Genomic DNA, 21,120 nt, shown 5'->3' with positions numbered 1-21,120 from the left:
ACGGCATCCCTCGAGGGCTGCATCGGGAATTTATTAATACGGAATATGAGATTTTGACGTGGCCAAACAAGGGCGTTTGCATATATGCTTCAACATTCAATTAATGAAAATTACATACATAGGTACATTGGATACATATATACATTGGCCTAAGTGGTGAGGTACATTGGATACATATATATATTGGCCTAAGTGGTAAATGAGATAGGCAACAATAAACACTTATACATTAAAAGAAATGATACACTGATAATGTTACTTGTGCATTAATGTCGAAGATGACAAATAATGATTACACGTAATCGTGTATCATCCTGTATCACTATACATAAATTACTAGAAATGAAATACATAAACACTTATACATTAATAGCAATGATATTCTAACAATGACACTTGCACAGTAATACGAATGATGACGATAAATAAATAAATAAATAAAACATATCCCAGGGCCTATGATAGTTATTTATGTAACTTCGAATAATTTTAACTACATTTTTATTTACTTGTTTCGCTACGTTAGACTGCGGACGATACGGAACCATCTTTAAATGTCATATGCAAAGGCCTACGAATAAGTTTCTAAAGATCTGACTTACGAACCATTTGCCATTATCAGAAATTACTTTTAGTTTGGCCCCGTATTTTAATATGTATTCATTTAAAAATGAGTCAAAACGAGTTTTGCGGACGCTCTACTAATCTAATTTTAATTAATCTAATTAATTCTATCTAATTTTATCTAGAATTTCTGAAAGTTTTAACTGAAAAATTACTAACCTTAAAATCTTCCAAGCTATTGGAATACCTAAAACCACTTTTCTTTTATCTTTACTCCCAATTTTTTTTTTTTTTTTTTTGTGTGTGTTTGTGTGTGTGTGTGTGTGTGTGTGTATAGATAGGTGTGACATTCATTTCTTACAAATTTAAGACTGATATCTGAGATCAAACTGTGTCATGAAAATGGTTATTTTTAATTATAAATGCATATTTTAGTGGAATATACGCATTTCAAATAAATGTCTGAAACACGACTTTTATGCTAAGTAATTTATCGTATAAAGTGACCAACGTACGGAAACAGAATATGAATGAAAAAGAATAATTAATAATTGCAATTAATAATAGTGTAATGAACCTTTTTCTTAAAAAATTAGAGTTATTATTCCCTTTTTGTGATAGATGTGACAATGCTACTAAATTATTTTGTGATTCTTCCATAAAATTTCGCAGTTTTTTTAGATAATCAATAATTAATTTTCCTTATGGGATCGGACACCGAACCAAAATTTCGGCCCTCTGAAGTTTGTTATTGCGAAGCTTGATTGTATTATAATCTGGAAGAATTATACAGAAATATATAACGGTTCTTCTATATCCTAATTTAAATTATCTGAGACACTTTTTTCCCCCTATCTTTGGTCTCTGTGGCCTAATATGGAGATATAAAGATTTAACAAAAGTCTTCTTGAGAATTACACGTGTCGTATACTTCGCATCACTAGTCAGAAATTTAATTTCTGTCCTTTCGTTGGAATATACAAAATGCTGTATATTCCAACGCTGTATATTCCAACAGAAAATATTTTCAGTTTGCCTTATTCCTATTTGTTCATTTTATTATATAGTGAAAATTTGTTCTTCTTTCCCTTCTCTTTTTGTTCGATTGTTCTACACTTATTTTTTCCATTTCTAATCAAGCACTTTCCTTCTTTCTTTTTCGTTTTATTTATTAATTTATTTTTAATTTTAAGGTCATTGTTATTGGCAGAGACTTCGACCGGTTTTCAAACAATTTTCCGCTTGACTTCGATCAGAACACTGGTTTCAAACCATTTTTTAAGCACAATAAGTTAAGCTCAGTTTCTGTGACTTTGTCTTATGAACACAGAAGTTTTTTTTTAACTATTTACCTTTCGGATTCATTTATTGTTAGAATTACTGTAACAGGTATTATTACTATTATTATTAGTGATAGCATTATATTATTGTATTTTGCCTTTCGATACCATCTACTTATGGTGCACGGAAAATAAATTGACTACGATAGAACATTATTTATTTATTTATTTGTATAATCCTTTTTGAGAACACCTAAGTCTATAATAGAAGAGAAACACGCCAATGTGACAATCAAAATCGCAATAACAACCTTGTATTTCGCGTACATTTATTAAAACTAGTAATTCCTTTCTAGTAATTTCGTTCTCCTGATGAGGAGAGATCTGTACCTGCCCTCGAAATCGATTGAGTGTTTTAATACACTGACTACCAATAAGTATTTGGACACCTATGCAAATGACGATATCTGCGGTCCCAAGGTACGCCACGGACTCCACCGGTATATATTGTGTAGGAAACAGCATCGGCTTTAGTCGCATGCAAGATGCCTCGCAGTTCGGAGCTCTCTGATTTCGAGAAAGGTATAATTATCGGGTATCACAAATGTGGCCGATCCTTAAGGGACATATCTGGCGATCTGAAGTACCCAATATCGACAGTGGCCTATGTGATTAAGAAGTGAAAGGTGAGCGGTGATTGTCGTAATGTGCCCCGAGTCGGCAGACCAACGACATCAGTGGAAACGGGTTCTTTGGGGTGACGAATCAAGGTTCACCCTTTACCATTCGGATGGCAGGGTCTGGGTCTGGCGTCTACCTGGAGAACGTCTCCTGCCAGAATGCATTGTGCAACAGTCAAGTTCGGCGGAGGTGGAATTATGGTCTGGGGGTGTTTCTCCTGGTATGGGCTGGGACCCTTGGTCCCCATTCATGGTAAGCTCAACTCCGATTCCTACTGCACTATTTTGGATGACAATGGGCTTCCTACGTTGTGGCAGTTTTACGGGTTGGACCCCTGTTACTTTCAGGACGACAATGCCAGTTGTCATGTTTCTATGTAAACCAAGGCTTGGTATGGTGCCAATGGAGTTCATCGAATGGACTGGCCTGCCCAGACTCCAGACCTGAACCCTATCGAGAACCTCTGGGACGAGTTGCATCGCCGAATTCAGGGGTGCACTACCCGTGCAAAATCGGTGAAGGAACTTCTATGTCTTCTCCAAGCCGAGTGGAAGAAAATACCATTAGCTGTCATACAAAGACTTGTGCAAACTATGCCCCGGAGGATCCATACTGTAATTACCTCTCGTGGAGGCTCTACCAACTATTGATTTTGAATAAAGTTAGTTTTTCTTTTCTATCACAGGTGTCCAAATACTTATTGGTAGTCAGTGTAGATGTACACGAAATGCAAGGTTGTTATTGCGACCTAAAATATATATTTCACTAATGCTCTTTATGTGTACATTCCTTTCCACTCCATTGATAAATGTAATCAGTGGAACGTCGTTAAATAGTTATCAAATAACTATCCTGGATTTCCAGCTCACTTATTTCTAATTTGCATGGCAAGCAATTTGAAGGAAATCCGAAATGCCCTAAGCAGAAAACTACAAATAGTAAGGTAATATTTTCCCGTTGAAATAAGTTGTTTTAAAATTAAGTTGCATTCAGTCAATAATTGTAGTAAATGAGTTGCTATGTAAAATATGAGAAATAATTAACTCTTTATAGCTATTTCGAATTGGGAATCCTGGTCAGTAAACGGTAAATATTATAAAGAAATATTAAAAATAATTTTATTGCATTAAAATGCGAGATCGAAATAAAATTATTTTACACCTCTTAAAATGTAAGAATATGACACTGATAAACTGCAATAATTTTTAATAAGATTCTCGCCGTTGTTTATGGAACAAATTTTTCATATTTATAATAAAACTTGAGTAATTTTTGTTGTAAAATTTTTATGCATGGTCTTTTTATGATAACTACTAAGGGAAAGTTTTATACTATATTTAATAAACTGGAAACGACATTGATTTTGACCACATACCGTCAAAAATCAGGTTGGTCACGCTATCAAGCCAAATAATTGCAACTCTGGTTTTCTTCAGAAAAAATAATATTAGATACAATCTATCGCCAGTTTACCAAAAATGGGCGTTCCAGAGCCTATCGAGAAAATAATTTCCGTTTATAATAAACTAATGAATGAGGTCCGAGTAGATTTTTCAAGGCTCACACGAACTGCAAGAAGTCAATGGATGCGCAGATTAAAGCCAGATACGAGGGTACTCAATGAGCTTTAAGCCTACACATGGCGAATTACTGGGATGACAAAATGTGATGAAATGATTTCCCCCTTCTCTAAAAGTATAAAAGGCGTATCTAGGCTCAAGAGGAAATGTTTAAACCCAGTTAAAAAAAGATTCAGTTTATTGAAGAATGGATTCCATGCTGAAGGCAGTCTGAGAAAAATTATTTATTGAACGTAAAATAATATGAATAAGAAATTACGAAAATACGCTCCCTCTCCACAAAATGGTATCTTTTATGTCAAGCGACTTTTTTCATTTCTGCGACTTTTTATATTTTTAGAACTTTAAAATGCTAAGATAGTTTTTAAGGTGTAATGTAAAATTTTCTGTTTTCCAGTTTATTTATTATTATTTTCCTTTCTATCGTCATCACTTTCTGCATGAAAGACTTAGGCTTTGATCATTTTTCAAAACATTAGGTCTTTTATAAGCATTATTTGTTCTCTACATTAAATAATGCCAACATCTTTTAAGTATCTCAAGACATATTAGATAGATAGATTTGTTATTATCACTTATGCTTTTAGTTCATTTTGCATTATAGTGGATTTTACACTAATTACACTAGTATTCATATTTTTTTAGTTGCACATTACAGATTAGTAACCATCAAAAAGGTCCATGACACAATGCGTTTCTAATTCATAATTACATAATACATATATAAGGTTTGGTATGTTTAGCAATCATCAGTTAATGTCCAAAATCTTTGCAGATGTTAAGCGGATTATCGCTAAGTTTAAAATAAAACTTGAAACTTGAGAATGTTGCAAAAGACCGTTTTATTTAAAACTAAGAAGCCACTACTGGTGCTTACAGCCCAGCCAGCACTTATAGCGAGGTAACGTTAATCAACATTCAAATATAAGTTTAAGTTCAAGTAAGCTAGTAGTCGAAGGCTGCACAAAACAATTTAACCTGAAGTTGTCTCACAAACACCTAACCGGCACTGATATTCAAACATCAGAGACTAGAAATCTTATCTGAACTAGCAGCAACTTAATAACGTGGCCTCGAGAGACAGAACGCAGTCTGTCTTAGAATCTAAAAACCTCAGTTTAAATATACGCGAGCTAATTTGCATTCTGGTGTGGAAACGGAAATAAGAAATAATAGTAGCTGTCTAAATCATAATAGCTGGTTAACTAAGATAAAGAAAAAAATTCAAATTTTCCTTAACATGTAAAATAGCAGTATGAAGATACATGCTATTTACAAATAGAATTAAAATCAAGTAAATCTGAAAAATTTTTCGCATGTACTGAAAATTAGGTTCTTAATACTTGATAATTTTGTATGCACGCTTAATTTTTATTACGTATTTTAATAAATTGTATGTTTGATATAAACAGACATCAAAATTTAATTATGGCTTTGGACTAATTTTAACTAATTTTAACAATCACTTTAGTCAACTACTGTGTTACCTTAATTGTCAAAAATTTAAAAAGTAAAAATATAGGAAAAAAAGGAGAAATGGAAACCGACAGAAGTTAAAAGGAGAGGGGAAAATTTTTTAGCACATAATAATCTTTTATAAAAAAATTGTATAGTTAAGGAATTATACTTTATATGTTTATGAGTTTCCCAATATAAATGTATGTTTTTAAAGTTATGATTTAAGATGCCATATGCATGTTTTTATGTTTGTAAATGTATATTATAAGAAGGATTCCTACTTAGTTTCTGCAAATTTTTGAATAATTCGTATTTTTGATTTCAGCAAATCATGGCATATTATTAATTTCATTTTGTAGGTTCATCTGCCGTGCTGCCTGACTACCAGTCAGTAACAAAGCTCAAAACATACATATTCTTCATCCAATCTTGAGCTGGTTTTCTTCGCTCTATATTTTACACATTTTCTCTTAATCCTGTATTTTCCTTTGTCGCCAGTGCAAAGCCCTGTGAGGTAAGGAATTATTGCTTTACTCTGTAACTGATGTACCGGCCGATGCTTTATTTCAGACCAGAACCAAAGCCTCCCTTTTTCCTCTTCTTACACTTTGTTGAATTAAAAGTAGAGAGAAAAAGAGAAGTTAAATTCTGACTTCCCCAGTTTTCTAGCAAACAATTTCTGTTGCTGCCTATGTCAGCTATTCCTGTGATATCACACGTGTTTATATTGCTTAATAATTTATTCAGCCATGGTAAAAGTCATCATTTTCGATTTTTACTTTCTGTGTTAGAGCGTTGTAAATCATGGAGTATGCTAAGAACTCGGAATTTTCTTTTTCTTTAGCAACTAGTGCGGAAATTAGGATCCAAGAGCTGTAGTTACGCCACTGGTTATTGCAGTTTTCATGTTAACACAAGATGCAACTCCAAAAGTTTAACACAAGATGACAATATAATTGTAAGTAAACAATATAATGAGAACAGGAAATGAAAACGAATAAAGCTCCATAAATCCTAATTGGACCTCCCCCCAAAAAATTAAAGAACAAAGACAGAGAAAGAGAGAGCAGAGCACAGTTCAACAGGGCTTGTAAATGTAACACGAGTTACTGAGGAAAAACATTCTTTAAGTGAAAATGTAGATACGGAGAAAACATGAATGGAAAGGAAATTCAAATTTAATCATATATACCAGGGGTGGCCAAACTTCAAGATGACAGGAACCGCATGGTAGATTTTGTGAACATTCGGGAGCCGCAAGTCCAAATTTATGTTATTATTCTCAAAATAATAAAGTAGACTTTGAATATTAAAAAACTTTTGAAGTAAATTTACGAGATTTCGCAATTTATATGTGATTAATATAGTTGCATATAAATATGAATAAATAAATCTCATATCTCCTTCTTTGTGTTCCGAAAATTTCAGTCTAAGAAAATATAAATTTATTACTCTTGTACTGTGCAATTAAGCGTCCTTCCTTCAGGTAGAAAAACCAAATATTTTCTTCTAATTTCCTTTATCACCTCCCGTTTATTATTATTGTTTTTTGATTTTAGTAAAAGTAAACTGAAATCAGAAGCCTATGCACTGGTTTACAACTACGTAAACATATTTTATTTGAGTGTATGATAAATCATTATTAAAAAAAAAAGTGAGTGCTTTTTTTTTTTTTTTTTTTTTTTTTTTTTAACTCATAAGCAGTCTTTTCGAATGAATAATTAAATGATACAGGTCAACGCGCATTGCAGCGAAATTGTTATTCGAGAAAAAAAAATTATTTAAAAATAAGTTATTCAATTTTTTTTTTTTTTTTTTAGATTTTTTGCATTAAAAATTAATTTTGTTTTTCTACACAGTTAAAAATGAGGATCAACAAACTGATATCAAATCTAACTTTAAGTAATTGAATTAATTCATTAGACAAGAAATACAAATTCTAGACATCGGATTTTAGAACTTTCTTCATCACTTGAATCTTTTGAATCCTAACCTAAGAAATCGTTAAACATTTTATCCCAAAGCTTTAGAGTGAGTATTTTTACTGATGCCCAATGTAGAAAATCCATTAAAAAAGAACAGGATTACAATTTCAATGGTATCTGATACATCACTGTCACTCCCGACGGCCCACAGTACTATACAGGCTCAGTGTGGCATCCAACGAAATTTGCCAGAATCTTTCACCCTGCGAGTCATTAAAATTTCTCTAAACTATGTGTCGAATCATCCTGATAATTCTGGACATAGATAACCTATCTAAATTTAATTTATTAAATCTATCGCTACATACAGGGTGGTTCAAAACTATATGTCAAAAATGTGAAGGCACGTAGAGTGAACCTCAATAAGAAGATTTCAGATAGGAATGTGTGTACGGTAATGCCGCATTAAAGCTCTAGCACGTAAAGCAGTATGAATCACAAGAAACTGAAAAGACAAGTAAAGACAAAAGAAAAAAACTGCTAACAGTTTACAACAGGTGTTCGAAAGAGCGGCCACCAACAGCGATACAACGTTCACAGCGGCGGCGCATGAATTAGAAATATATTAAAAAAGACGTTACGCATATATTAGAAAAGACGTTACGCATGTAGAGCACATTTCCAGTAGCAACAGACAAGCGGGCAACAAGATTTTCTGCAAATGTGAATGGATGCTCGTACACGAGGTTTTTAATATGACACCAAAAGAAGAATTCCAGGAAGGTTAAATCAGCAGAACGCGGTGGCCAGGGAACTGCCGAACCTATCCAGTGCTGGCCGTAGACACGTCTAGGTGATTCTGGATGTTCCGGCTGCAGTAAGCTGGGGCTCCATCGTGTTGGAACCAAATTCGTCCGCGAACAGCTGGGGCAACATCGACGAAAAGTTCAGGTAAGATCTCCTGTAGGAAAATGCTGTACGTGTGGCCAGTTAAATGACTGCGTAGAATGTTTAGAATTAAGTTAGCGTAGAACTAAGTTATTGTGCATAATGCCTGCTCAAACATTAATGTAAAAACCTTTCTTGGTAGGCGTGTGTTATTGTGCTGTATGGGTTATCATGAGCGCACAGGTGAGAATTATGAATGTTAAACATACCCGTCCTCGTAAAGGTAGCAGAATCATTGAATAAAACATCTGCAACAGGGAAAGTTTGATTGCCTGCAGACTGCTGTGGGTACCAACGAGCAAAGTTGAGATGTGGAAAATAATCCTCAGGGGTCATTGATTGCCCTCTCTGTAAATGATACGGATGTATTCCGTCTTCATGTAAAGTCCTCAAAATAGTTGTATGGCCCACCCCCAGCGCACGTTCCGTAGCTCTCGAGCTTGACGAAGGATTATCCCCTACTGTGTGTGGTATTCTTTCTTCCACTGCAGGAATTCTGAGATATCTTCCTATGTCAGTATCACGCCTTCCTATGCCGTACCATAAAACGATCCACCCGTGCTTAATTCTCGTTGAAGACACTCGAATGTTCTACTATCCGGTTGATTCCTCTCCAGGAATCGCTCCCTGTACATCCTTTGAGCAGTGCAGCCCCATACATGAAATGTATATCAGCAAGCTCCGCATTGGTGTTACGATGCATGTTGCTCAAGATCGTTGCGGAAAATGAAGAATTCAGCTAGAAGCAGTCATCCGCTAGCAGCGCTAACTTTAATATGCCGCACTCATCAGGTTCAACGCGGCATTACCGCACACACATTCCTTTACGAAATCTGCTTAATTAGGTCCCCTCTACCTGCCTTTACATTTTTGAAATATAGTTTTGAAAAATCCTGTATAATTATAGGAAGAGTCTGTGTGTCTTTCCTTCGGGCTGCGCGTAAGCATCTAGACAAGAGCCAGTGCGTCTCGAAGCGATTTTTTCAAAATTCGAATGAGCTTTTATTTTATGTTTTCCAATGAAATCGCGTCAAATCGATAATTCTCTCTCATTATATCAGTAACAATGGAACGCAGCCATTGTTTGCTGATCTATAACTATTGCTATTGTTGCTAATATCAGCACTATTACCACTCGCAAAAATGAGGGCTATAATTCTGTGCAGTTTTTAAATTTAATGTTAGCTTGGACACTGGACGTTTGTCGAGAGAAGGCAAAGGGAAGTTGGTTAACTTATTTAATAAGATAAAAAATATTTCTATTAAGGGGTATTGCTTATTGCATTGAATTTTTTTTTTATATGTAATACATTTTTATTGATTTTTTTTTTATAAAGTTGTTCTGCAGAGTAAAATTCTGTGCATTTTTAAAATTTAATGTTTGGTGTTCCCTTTAGGCATTTTTTCGGTACATTTAAAAGCCAGACGAAGGATGGCCGCGTAGCGGCTAGTTGCTAATAAAGCTAGCATTTCATGCGAGTTGCTATTATAAGGTATATCACCCACTGTCCTAGCGTGACTTCGTGGTGTAGTGGTTCTGCACGCTGGGCCAGTATTCCAGAGGTCCGTGGTTCGATTCCCGGCGAAGGCGGTTGCTAATTTTTCATCTCTCCTGCTTCCAAAAAAAATACCTAATGTCTCTACAGTGGCACCCGAATTAAAAGGTGTTGGATGAGGTTTCTCCACACCCCTGGATTTGGCGATTGGGTCCCCTGAAAACCCCAGTCGCCCTTTAAAAAGAGGAGTATATAAGGTATTTCTCCCACTTTCCTAGCGTGCCTTCGTGGTGTAGCGGGCTGCACGCTGGGCCGGTATTCCAGAGATCCGTGGTTCGATTCCCGGTGAAGGCGGTTGCTAATTTTTCATTTCTCCTGCTTCCAAAAAAATACCTAATGTCTCTACACTATAAACGCTTCGTCAATCAACATTCCAATCGTCTACTAGTCGAACTTTTAACCATAGCTGTAGAAGCTTTATGAGCTATTTTCAAATACAAGGTAAATCAAAATTAATGGTACAGAAGAAAACATACCTGTAACTACTATAATGAATTTATTTCACAAATGCAGATATATCCTAAACGTAGAACTCTCCATATTTCTATGGACATGCACAGATGTTCGATGTGAAGGCCTTTTGTGACACAGCTACTCGACAGTTTTGTTCGGGAGTTCTTGCCAAACAGGTATACGGATTCCACTTTATTATGTAACCTATTAGACCCATAAAGGTGGTCAAATGACTTACCGCCATGTCTTAGATTTCTAAGTAAAATAACTCAGAAGAAACTTTAAATAAGCATTTCCTTATTTTATTGTGAGCCTAATGTTGACACAACCTGCGTACAGAAAATAACTCTGAAGTGAAGTTTGAAATTGAATCTGTAGACATGTGAGGTTACTTTAGAAAATAAAAGATTATAAGGTATTTCTCCCACTTTCCTAGCGTGCCTTCGTGGTGTAGTGGTTCTGCACGCTGGGCCAGTATTCCAGAGGTCCGTGGTTCGATTCCCGGCGAAAGCAGTTGCTAATTTTTCATCTCGCCTGCTTTATGCTTGATATCTACTGTACGATTTTTGTTTTAAAAAAATAACTATTAGTGGTAAAAATTGTGTAATAGTTTTGTGTGGTTTTATTTTATTTTCCTAATAATTAATTTTATTTTGAAAGCAGCCTTTCCTTTAAACTCTCAATTTCAATATGAATGAGTTGCAGTTTCGCGCAGTAAATTAGGGTAAGAAGCCACAAGTTAAGCTGAGGTCTGACTCACATCAGTCAGAGTGTGTTTTGCCTTTCGTCTAAGTTGTTTCGCTACTAGTTGTTTCGCTGCTAGTTGTTTTGCTATTTTACGACTGTGCATATTAATTGCCGTTTAATCTACGTCGGTGCTGGGTGAGCCAAGGGCCAACTACGAGTTTGTCTTTGTGCAGCTTCGGTTGATTTAACTTAGGATTAGTTGTAGTTTCACGTTTCCTATTTTGAGTTACCGCCAAGATTGTTGGCGTGATACTCTACGCACGAGACGTGTCGTCTTTGAAACTATTTCTGAATGAATGAAGAATGTATTCATCCTTTTTCTTGTGTTGTTACTCTGACACAATAGAACATAACGAACAGTCACTTCAATGATTTAATAAGATCTAACCTGCAAAAGTAACTTGAATTAGTTAGAATCTTATAATCTATATAAACTTTCTCTGGAAAATACAGTTTTAAAGGGGGTCCCTGTTGGCGGGCCTACAAATATCAACATGTGGTTGGGGGGTTCGAAATTACTTAAATCAGCCGTGCAATTCATGTAATTGGTAGCACGTCTGACTAGCAATCGAAAGATCCGTGGCTCAAATATCAGAGAGGGATAGTTGAATTATTATGTTTCCTGGCTTAGAAAAAATCTGCATATCTCTACAGTAGCATTAGGATTAAAAATGCAGTGAACGTTAATTACTTACCACCTAGCTTGGATCGACTGGGTCTTGTCCTCCCTCGACATGACATGAAATGAGTGAGTACAAAAACAATTGTCGTATTCCCTCATGCGTGCTTTCAAGATGCAAAGGATAAAATATACAGGTAGCAATTGGAAGATCTGTGGTTCGAATCTCTGCAAAGGCACAGTATTTTTCATATTTCTCTCTGTGTAAAACTTAATAGCTCTACAGTAGCATCCGACTAAAAATGTGGTGAATAATGATTCTTCACCACTTGGATTTGGCTCACTGGGTTTCGTTCCTCTCTCTCTCTCGTCGCTCTTGAGGCGGAGAAAATGAAAGGTATTATCGCCCTTCCCTAAATATGTTTTCATGGTATAATTAGCAGCGCATCCAGCTAGCAGTCGGAAGATTTGTGGTTCGAGTATTGGCAGAGACATAGCTGATATTTCACGTTTCCTGCAACGAATAATTTTACAGCTTTATAATGTTGCCTGGGACGTTTGACTGTCTGAATCTGATCTTGAATATAAGCTTAACATTTTAATTCTAGTCGATTGGCGTACATTTTAATGGAATGAATTTAAAATATGTACTGTTACGAATTTTGTATTTAGATAGGTAATTTTAGTAGCATTATAATTAAAATTGTTGTATTTTTTCCGTGAAATGTAGCGCGAAAGGAATTTTAAGAGAAATCTATTCCAGAAATGTTAGAAAAAAGGGCTAGTGCATTTAACATTGAGTAAATAGGTATCTCGGTAATTTGGCGAGATATTGCCAATCTGATAATGGTTTTGATGATCATTTGGCGACATTTGTGTCCGGTCTCTGTATCACCGTAATATGTACTAGAAATATCTCGGCGGCCGGTTGAAAAGTTTTTAATGCCGAAGAGAGGGCATCTGCTCTCAGTTGCTTAGTTACTGTTTTCGCGAGTTGTTACTTCTGCGTGAACTGAGATATCCGAGTTAGCTTTCTGTTTAGATGCACTTTGCATTGCGTTGTGTTTAACGTTCTTAGTAGTTTGAAGTGTTAACTACTGATTACCATGTGATACTGTGAACATTTGTACGAACATTTCTGTGGAAAATTCCAGAATTCTGGAATATTTCTTTTGATAAAAATAAATTTTATCAACCTATTACCGGACTTGTGCATTCTATATCTTACGAGCCCGTACGCGTGCAACAGTACTTTAAATGTTTTTTTTTCCTACATATTAACCTTAAAATAAAAAGTTAACTGTCTAATCTTATTAGATTTCTAAACTTGTGTGTTGTTGTACTTTAATTATATGCATAACTAAGAATTTGATAACAACCTAATGCAATGACGACACGAAGGAAATCTGAAGGACCATTGCCTCTCAAAGACTCCACTGCTTCCATTACTTCTAAAGAATTTCCGATAGTTCTTCCAAGTGGAGCATCCATAGCTGTCAGGAGAGCTGATGATTTGACAGTTTTCGATGCTGAGACCTAAATAGGAAATCTGTAGTTAGTATATCTACATCATGAACAATTACGAAGATGTTTATAAATAACTGAGTCATAAATTAATACAATTGATTTTAATATACATTTATACTCATAGCTTTATGAATTTCAGGAAGTAATTATTTTTTATAAATGTACGTTTTTTAGATAAACAAAGTTCATCAAATTTATGATTGTACATTTTTCGTTGTTCATATTGTAAGCCTCTTTTTTAGTTTACATGTGTACAATGACTAGAAGAAATAACAGTCAGCGAAAAGGGATAAATAATGTTTTTCTCTGGGCTATGACACCTACTATGGCACTGATGAATATTTAATCAAAGAAAGATATAAAAATATTTTATTCCAATGAAAATGGCTTCTTCAAGGCTTACGGTGTGGAAGGAAAAGATAAAAAAAGAGAGACAGAGAGGTTACTCAGACTTTCTGGTTCTTTCAACTACAGCAGCATAAGCTTAGTTTATATAGTCTTATTTAATTATCTTATTAATTATTATAGTCTTATTAATTAGCAGTCATTCTATACTTCCCCTCCTCCCCCGTCGGTGACGTTTTACATAGTGTACAGCACTGACCTCTGGAATTATCTTTTACATACAAGTGCCTAAAGTAGGTATTTTATGACAATATTTTAATCAATTGTTACTCGCTTTTCTGCTACTGTGAATAAATCGACTGTTCTACATGCATAGATTTAAAAATTCATGCTGCTTAGCATCAGTTTTTTTCAATCATATTCATAAACTTAAATTAGTATCTTAATGCGATACGAAGATGGATGTGGTACTTGAGTATTCTGGTTTAATACTGCTCTACATACAAAATAATAAAATGCACATAATGTCTATATAAAATTCACTAATTTTTTGTCTGAATTGGAAATGTTTTCGGTTAAAATTTACAAACAGTTTACATCGAATAGCCATGTTTTAGTTTTGTTTGGTTTATGTGGTTAATCAACTACTGATTCGTGTTAATGCTGATAAAATGGACTTTTGTTGAGTTGATGCTGATACTGGTAAAATTAGAGAATCAGACTTTTTTACACTCGCGGTTTAGGGCAGCATGTTACGAATACTGCTGGCGCTGAAATACGGTATAAAGTCATATACAAGCAGAAGACACTTCTTTCTCAAGCAGAAGATGAAGAAGATTCAACTCAAATAATTTGTAGGATTACTATTAAGTTTATTTAACAAAATTTGAGGAAGGAAATTCCTCTGCATTCAGAAAGCTCATAAATTCAAACTCATAACAATCAAACTTTTCGCTGTTTATTTGCTTGGGCATTCGCTTATTTGCTTAGTAGTTTCACAATACATTAAGTGAGTTCACATTATGTTTCGGAAAAAGTCATTTTTTCTTGCTTATTGTCAGACTGGCTTTTGGACTGAAACAAGCTGTGGAATTACACTTCCTTTTTATGGCATTCACATGAACTTTTGGTCTGCAACTTATAAGATCATTCTGCACAATAAGAAATATCCAAGTTAAACTCTATTTACTTTTCTCTCATTTAAAACTGTAGAGGCCTTAGGTATTTTTGGAAGCAGGCAAGATGAAAAATATGCAACGCTTTCGCCGGGAAACGAACAGCGGACCTCTCAATTACGCGCTGAGCGTGCAGACCACTACACCACGAAGGCTCGCTAAGAAGACAGGAGAAATACCTTATAAAACTTTCAGTTTTATATCTTATCTGTTTGATGTACCAGCAGAGTGGTCAAGGTCTTAAATATCAGCTCTTATTTTGAGAAAAATGGATATAATTTATCAATTCATTTAAAATTTTATTGCCTTTTTAACCACACTTTTTTAAAAGTTTTATAGATATTTTTATTTACATATTTAAATGAAGATCTTTTCTCGATCATTTGTATGTAAAAAGCCCTAAACTTTTTCTAAAATTACAGCCAGGAACTGCTCGCTAAAATTTGGAATTCTCTAGATTCATGAAGAGTCGTCAGTGAACAAAAATAAATCAACAAAATGATAGATCAAACAATAAATCACAAAGAGTTAAAATTGAGCAAAATATAAAGGGATAAAGGCGTCAATGAATTAAGTTATATCAATGATAAGTAAATAAATATCAAATTAAAATATCGTAAAAATTAAATAAATATGAGAAAACTGATGTTAAATTTTAAAAAGGCATAAAAATGAAGTGAAATAATAAAAGAAATGAAAGGCAAGTAAGTTAATAGAAACAAAGCATGATCCAAGCAATCAATATTCTTAGCATTCAAATCAAGTTGGATCTTTATTTTGGTTTCTGTTAGGTTTAAAGGACTTTTAACCAGATGAGTACAGTCCATAAAAATTCCTTTCTCTAATAAGATCGCATTTTGACACGGAGGATTATTTCTTCAGCTTCACAAATGGAACACAAAAGCGCAAAATGTTTCCCATTTTGCGCTTTTGTGTTCCATTTGTGAATGCCTTAATTTCCCTAAGAAACCTTAATTTCCTTAAGAAATTCTTAGGGAAATTAAGGCATTCATTCAGTGTCTTATTAATTTTATTAAATGCTAAATAAAATGATGTGTTAATAACAGAAATTTCTATTAGTATTGCGATTCCGTTGCATAAGCATCAGAGTTCGTTTTCTTTGAGCTTCGGTGCAATCTGCCTGGAATTACAATGTCACCTGAAAGTGGGTTTGTACCGGAGCCGGATTTCTGTTGAATTTAAGCATTGATTATAACGAGATATTTTATCTCTTAAAATAAATACTAATGTTGCACTGAAATTGCTGAATACATCCATAGTGAGTGCATGTTTTTAAAAAATCAGAGAATTGACCAGGAAAAATGAGAACATACTTAACAAACTGGTAATCAGCTAATTTTCTTGCCTTACATAATTTGAAAACGTGTTATATTTTTATATTTGTTGCAAATGGGATGCCTTTTAAAGTTTTTCATTTTTAATTTTCGTTTTCAGAGAAAGGCAAAAGACTAAACATCTGTTGAACAGGTCCCTTAAAAGCACCTTTGTTTCATTTTCAGTAGTGTTTCAAATTTTCGGAAAAGATATTTTAAGATTTAATACATTATTACTCGCTCATATCTGAAGTTTATCTAAAGTGAATGGCATCGTCACAATATAAAAGTATGAAGTTAATCTTAACCATGAGCCTTTGAACTTCTCTCGTGATTCTGCCACCTTCGGAAGTCGCATACAGATCTGGGAAATAGCTGTCGAGGAGTTTGGTTGTATTCTATAAGTGTTTGAAAGCTTTCGTTTCCCATCCCAGGGTGTTTGTAGATTGAGATTAAGATATTGTGATTACACTGTAACTTTAGCGTAAAGGCAAGCAGCCTATTGTAATGTTTGATGAGAGGTACTCGACTTTAGTCTGTTATTATTTTAGTTTTTTAACACCTACAAGTCTGAATAAAATTTCTGTTAAGGTTTTACATTTGAATTTTATCTTGTATTTGATAGTTAAGTAGTATCAGAGGTCATAATTCAATTACCTACAATTTAACTTCCGTGGTTGTCATGGCGTTTAGAGCAAATTCTAAGTTGATCTGAATCTGAGGGACCGGGAGCCGAATTCATCCCCTGAAACATTTTCATATGGCTCCCGAATAAACTTAATTTATGTAATTCTTTTTACCCCGCTGCTTATACTTTTACAGACATAAAGATATAGACTAAGTTTAAGTGCTCGATTACTACTGAAAGAGAAAGAGAATGATCAGATTGTGGCTTTGTTTTTATCATTGAATGCTTTTATTCCGGTCGGCAAGATTGGTTTAAAGTAGGAGAAATATTCACATTGGTAAAATTAGTAAATTTGATTCGCTAACTGACAGTTGGTAACGTTTTAGCATTCTAGTGTGTAGAAACATTAAGACTTTTGATGCTGGAGAAAAATGTGCAAATGCCTTCGCCGGGACTCGAAACACGGACCTCTCGAATACGCGCCGAGCGTGCTGACCATTACACCACGAAAGCATTCTAGGAAGGCCGGAGAAATACCTTATATATTTCTCCTTTTAAAGGGTGACTCAGTCACCAAAATCCTGGTGGTCATTAGGAAACTCAGTCACCAAATCCTTGTGGTGGAGAAACATCATCCACCACCTTTTTTTAGTTCGGGAGCCACTCTAGAATTATTAGGGTTTCTTGATGCTGAAGAAGTGAAAAATGAGCAATGCCGTCGCCGGGACTCCAACCTCGAACCTCTCGAAATACGCGCCGAGTGGACTGACCATTATACCACGAAGGCATGCTTAAAAGGCGGGAGAAATACCTTATATACTCCCCCTTTTAAAGGGCGATTGGAGATTAGGGTACCCAATCGCCAATCTTTGGTGGTGGAGAATCATTATCCACCACCTTTTTTTTAGTTCGGGGGGGGCACTGTAGAGTCATTAGGTTTTCTCGAAACAGGAGACAGGAAAAATATACGATGCCCTCGCCGGGGCTTGAAAATCACTGACCTCTTGAATACTCGATGAGCGTGCTGACCATTACACCACGAAGGCATGCTAAGAAGGCGGGAGAAATACCTTATAAGTGTTTCCGAATTTTACTAATATTAAGTTGGCGCTTTTAATATATACATTTCTTGATTCAGTCACTAGTTTGTTAGCTGAATGCATTGCTGTTCAGTTCATATTGCTGATAAACTAACGTAAAAGATTACAAAACCTATTTGTTTGTGATTGTTGTTAGATGTTCATTATAACTATATCAATTGTTTAGAACTGTGCATAACTTTTGAGTGTAGATTTTATACGAAGCTTCATCTTGTCGAATTATAGTTGTAAATCAAATTTAATAGTAATTTTAATTAAGAGATTAAACTGCAAGCCATGTCTTTAACAAAGGGTAAACGAGAAATGGACGAAGAAAGATGTGTTTTTCAAGATAAATGGAATAGCACGAATTTTAATGGTGTTGGGAACAATAACTGCATGTTTTACTTGTAATAATGGAATATCAGCTCCAAAAGAATACAGTTTACTTCGCTACTATGAAACAAATCATGAAGAAAAATTTAAATGTTGAAAGGTAAATTGAATGAAGAAAAGTTTCAATTTCTGAAATCTGGCTCATAGCAATAACAGATTATTTTTTTAAAAAAACAGAAGCAAATTGTAACACTACGGCATGTGTTTACAATTGACGAGTTTCTTTTCCTGTCAGAAGAGAGCTAAGCACCATCCACGCCACTCCTTGAGGAATCTTCCAGACAACTGAACCTAATGACCAGAAAGGAAGTTTCAGATGTATGATATTTTTTATGAGATGTTTAATATGAAATTTAACTGTTACGTTTTTAATGAAAACCCTCAAAATACAACTAGTCTGATGTTTTCTCCATTTGGAAGTTTCCGACTTCCTAATTGCCTCACGACGTTTCAGCTTAAGTATTATTTTGGTGGCAGTGAAATTATGAACAACTACGGAAGCAAATTTCGATACCTGTCATCAATTAACAATATATATATGAAAAATCTTGTATTTACTCTATAGATATCTTTAAAAAATGGGCATTAGTCTCTTGCATTGAAGTGGCACTTCAACATCCGAAAATTATCAGCATCTTAAAATCTTGTCGAGACGTGAGAATAACTTTGTAGAGACATTAGGTTAATTTTTAGAAGCAGGAAAGATGAAAAATAGCAAACGCCTTCGCCAGGAATCGAACCACGGACCTCTGTAATACCGGCGCAGCGTGCAGAACCACTACACCACGAAGGCACGCTAGAAAGGCGGGAGAAATACCTTATATACTCCCCCTTTCGAAGGGTGACTGGGGATTTTAGGGGACCCAATCGCCAAATCCTGGGTGTGGAGAGTCATCATCCATAACCCTTTTAGTTCGGGCGCCACTGTAGAGACATTAGAATTTTTTGGGGGAAAATCAGGAGGATTGGAAAATTAGCAATCTCTTTCGCCGAGAATCGAACCACGGACCTCTAGAATACAGGCCCAGGGTGCAGAACCACTACACCACGAAGGCAAGCTAGGAAAGCGGGAGAAATACCTTAGGGTAGCGGAGGGCAAAAGTTTAATCTATTAAGGAGTGCAACATCAGTGTCCAAAGATGAGCAGCTTCTTAAAGTTTTGTTAGATTTGTGTACGTTAATATTTTACAATATAGCCGTAATATTTCATCGGAACCATAACCTTCCGAAGATCAGTTTTGTTATATTGGACCATCCTGCGTCCTAAAAGCATCTACGTTTGTAAAGTCTTTGTTTATGACCAACCGCGTCCATAAAATATTATGTATACTCGCGTGAAAAATTACTAGAATTTGTGTTTTATGACGAATTTCTGAAAAACTAATGGGTTTTAAGGAAATTTGGTATGAATATACATTGTAAGATTCTCACTATTGTATTTCTCAGTTACCGTAGATAGCGAGTAACCTTAAGAACTAGTTAGCGAATAATCGCTTAAGTTCGTGTGACAAGAAACAACAAGTTGGAAGGGTAACTAAGCTTTTATTACACCCAATAAGATTTAACAAAACTCCGTCTTGGAGTGCACAAGAAAAGCCGACACTTGGGCTTGAACTTAAAATACTAAGAAATAAACTAAAACTAAGATTAACTAAAGAGATATAGCCGAAGCTATCAAGATTCTAATCGAGTTGGCCCCTTAACTCTATTTGACTACGAAGCTTATCAAGGATTTGAGTACGTGCGAGCGTAATAACAGCTTTGAGTGAGAGAGAGTAGCCAAAAGGCAGACGCGCTCAAATCAGAAACTCTGATTCTCTCTAACTCAGGAAGTAGATTTCGTGGTTTAAATACCGCTCCTCCTCATTAAGTATTCAGAGTGATTCCAAAACTACGTTCTGGCCGGAAGTAGTAAATTGAAGTCAAGAATTTGACAGGAAAGGAACTTTAACTTAAAATTTAACTGTTAATAAAATTAGCATAATCCTTACAACATTTATAACACAGAAAAAGATGTTGCATTCAAAAGTCATTTAATGTTATTATATATCATTTTATACCATTATATGATTATCAGAAAATCTTATAAGATATTTTCTCCCTTCTTTCAGTATGCCTTCCTTGTGTAACGCTAACATATTCGAGGGGTCCAGGTTCGAGTCCCGTTGAGGGCACTGTACATTTTTCATGTCTCCTGCTTCAAAATAACCTAATGACTCTACAGTGCCGCCCGAACAAAAAGGTGATGGACAATAATTCGTTACCTCCAGGATTTGGCGATTGGGTCCCCTAAAGCCCAATCTGCCTTTAAAAGGGGAAGTATATAAGGTATTTTCTTCCTCCTTCCAGCATGCCTTCGTGGTGTAATGGTAGCACACTCGGCGCGTATTCGAGAGGTCTAGGCCTGAGTCCCGGTGAGGGAATTGCTCATTTTTCATGAACTCCTGCTTCAAAAATACTTCTACAAGCTTAAATGTAGGGATCTCCAAACTCCAGAGATATTTAATATAACTCCCAAGAGACAACCAGTCTGATGTTTCTTACTCGCACTACGAACTTTAAAAAAGCCGCCCAACCGGGATAGTGGTTAGTGACTCTGAGTGTCGTACAGAAGGCCCCGGGTTCGAATCCCGGAGAAGACATGGATGTTTGTAAGCGGTGTGGGGATACTCTAAACATGCGTTGAGCTGAAAGTCCTCTCGAAAGGTTGGTGATAGGGAAAGAGGGGTGGGAGACCCTTGCACCAGTCCCTTCCGGGGTGTTCTCTCTCGAAATTGGCAACAGAACTGAGCTAAAGTCAGCCACCTGTATGGTGCCCGAGGCTC

At 35.4% G+C, this 21,120-nt stretch overlaps 1 protein-coding gene across 5 annotated transcripts in view; it reads right to left on the bottom strand.

Annotated features, from left to right (window-relative positions):
* Positions 1-21,120, bottom strand: part of LOC118188833 (thymidine phosphorylase-like) — a 94,248-nt gene that overhangs the window by 22,735 nt on the left and 50,393 nt on the right. For all 5 annotated transcript variants that reach the window (XM_085809512.1, XM_085809511.1, XM_035359350.2 and 2 more), the window contains exon 5: positions 13,191-13,347. In XM_085809512.1, coding sequence (XP_085665638.1) covers positions 13,191-13,347 — 157 coding nt within the window. The remainder of the gene's footprint in view (positions 1-13,190; positions 13,348-21,120) is intronic.

Source organism: Stegodyphus dumicola, chromosome X2 (genome assembly GCF_044657685.1).
Source record: "Stegodyphus dumicola isolate Sdum_Otavi_A_Nest chromosome X2, ASM4465768v1".
Taxonomy (NCBI): Eukaryota; Metazoa; Arthropoda; class Arachnida; order Araneae; family Eresidae; genus Stegodyphus; species Stegodyphus dumicola.
The sequence above is the reverse complement of the archived record's forward strand: the minus strand, read 5'-3'. Positions and strand labels throughout refer to the sequence as shown.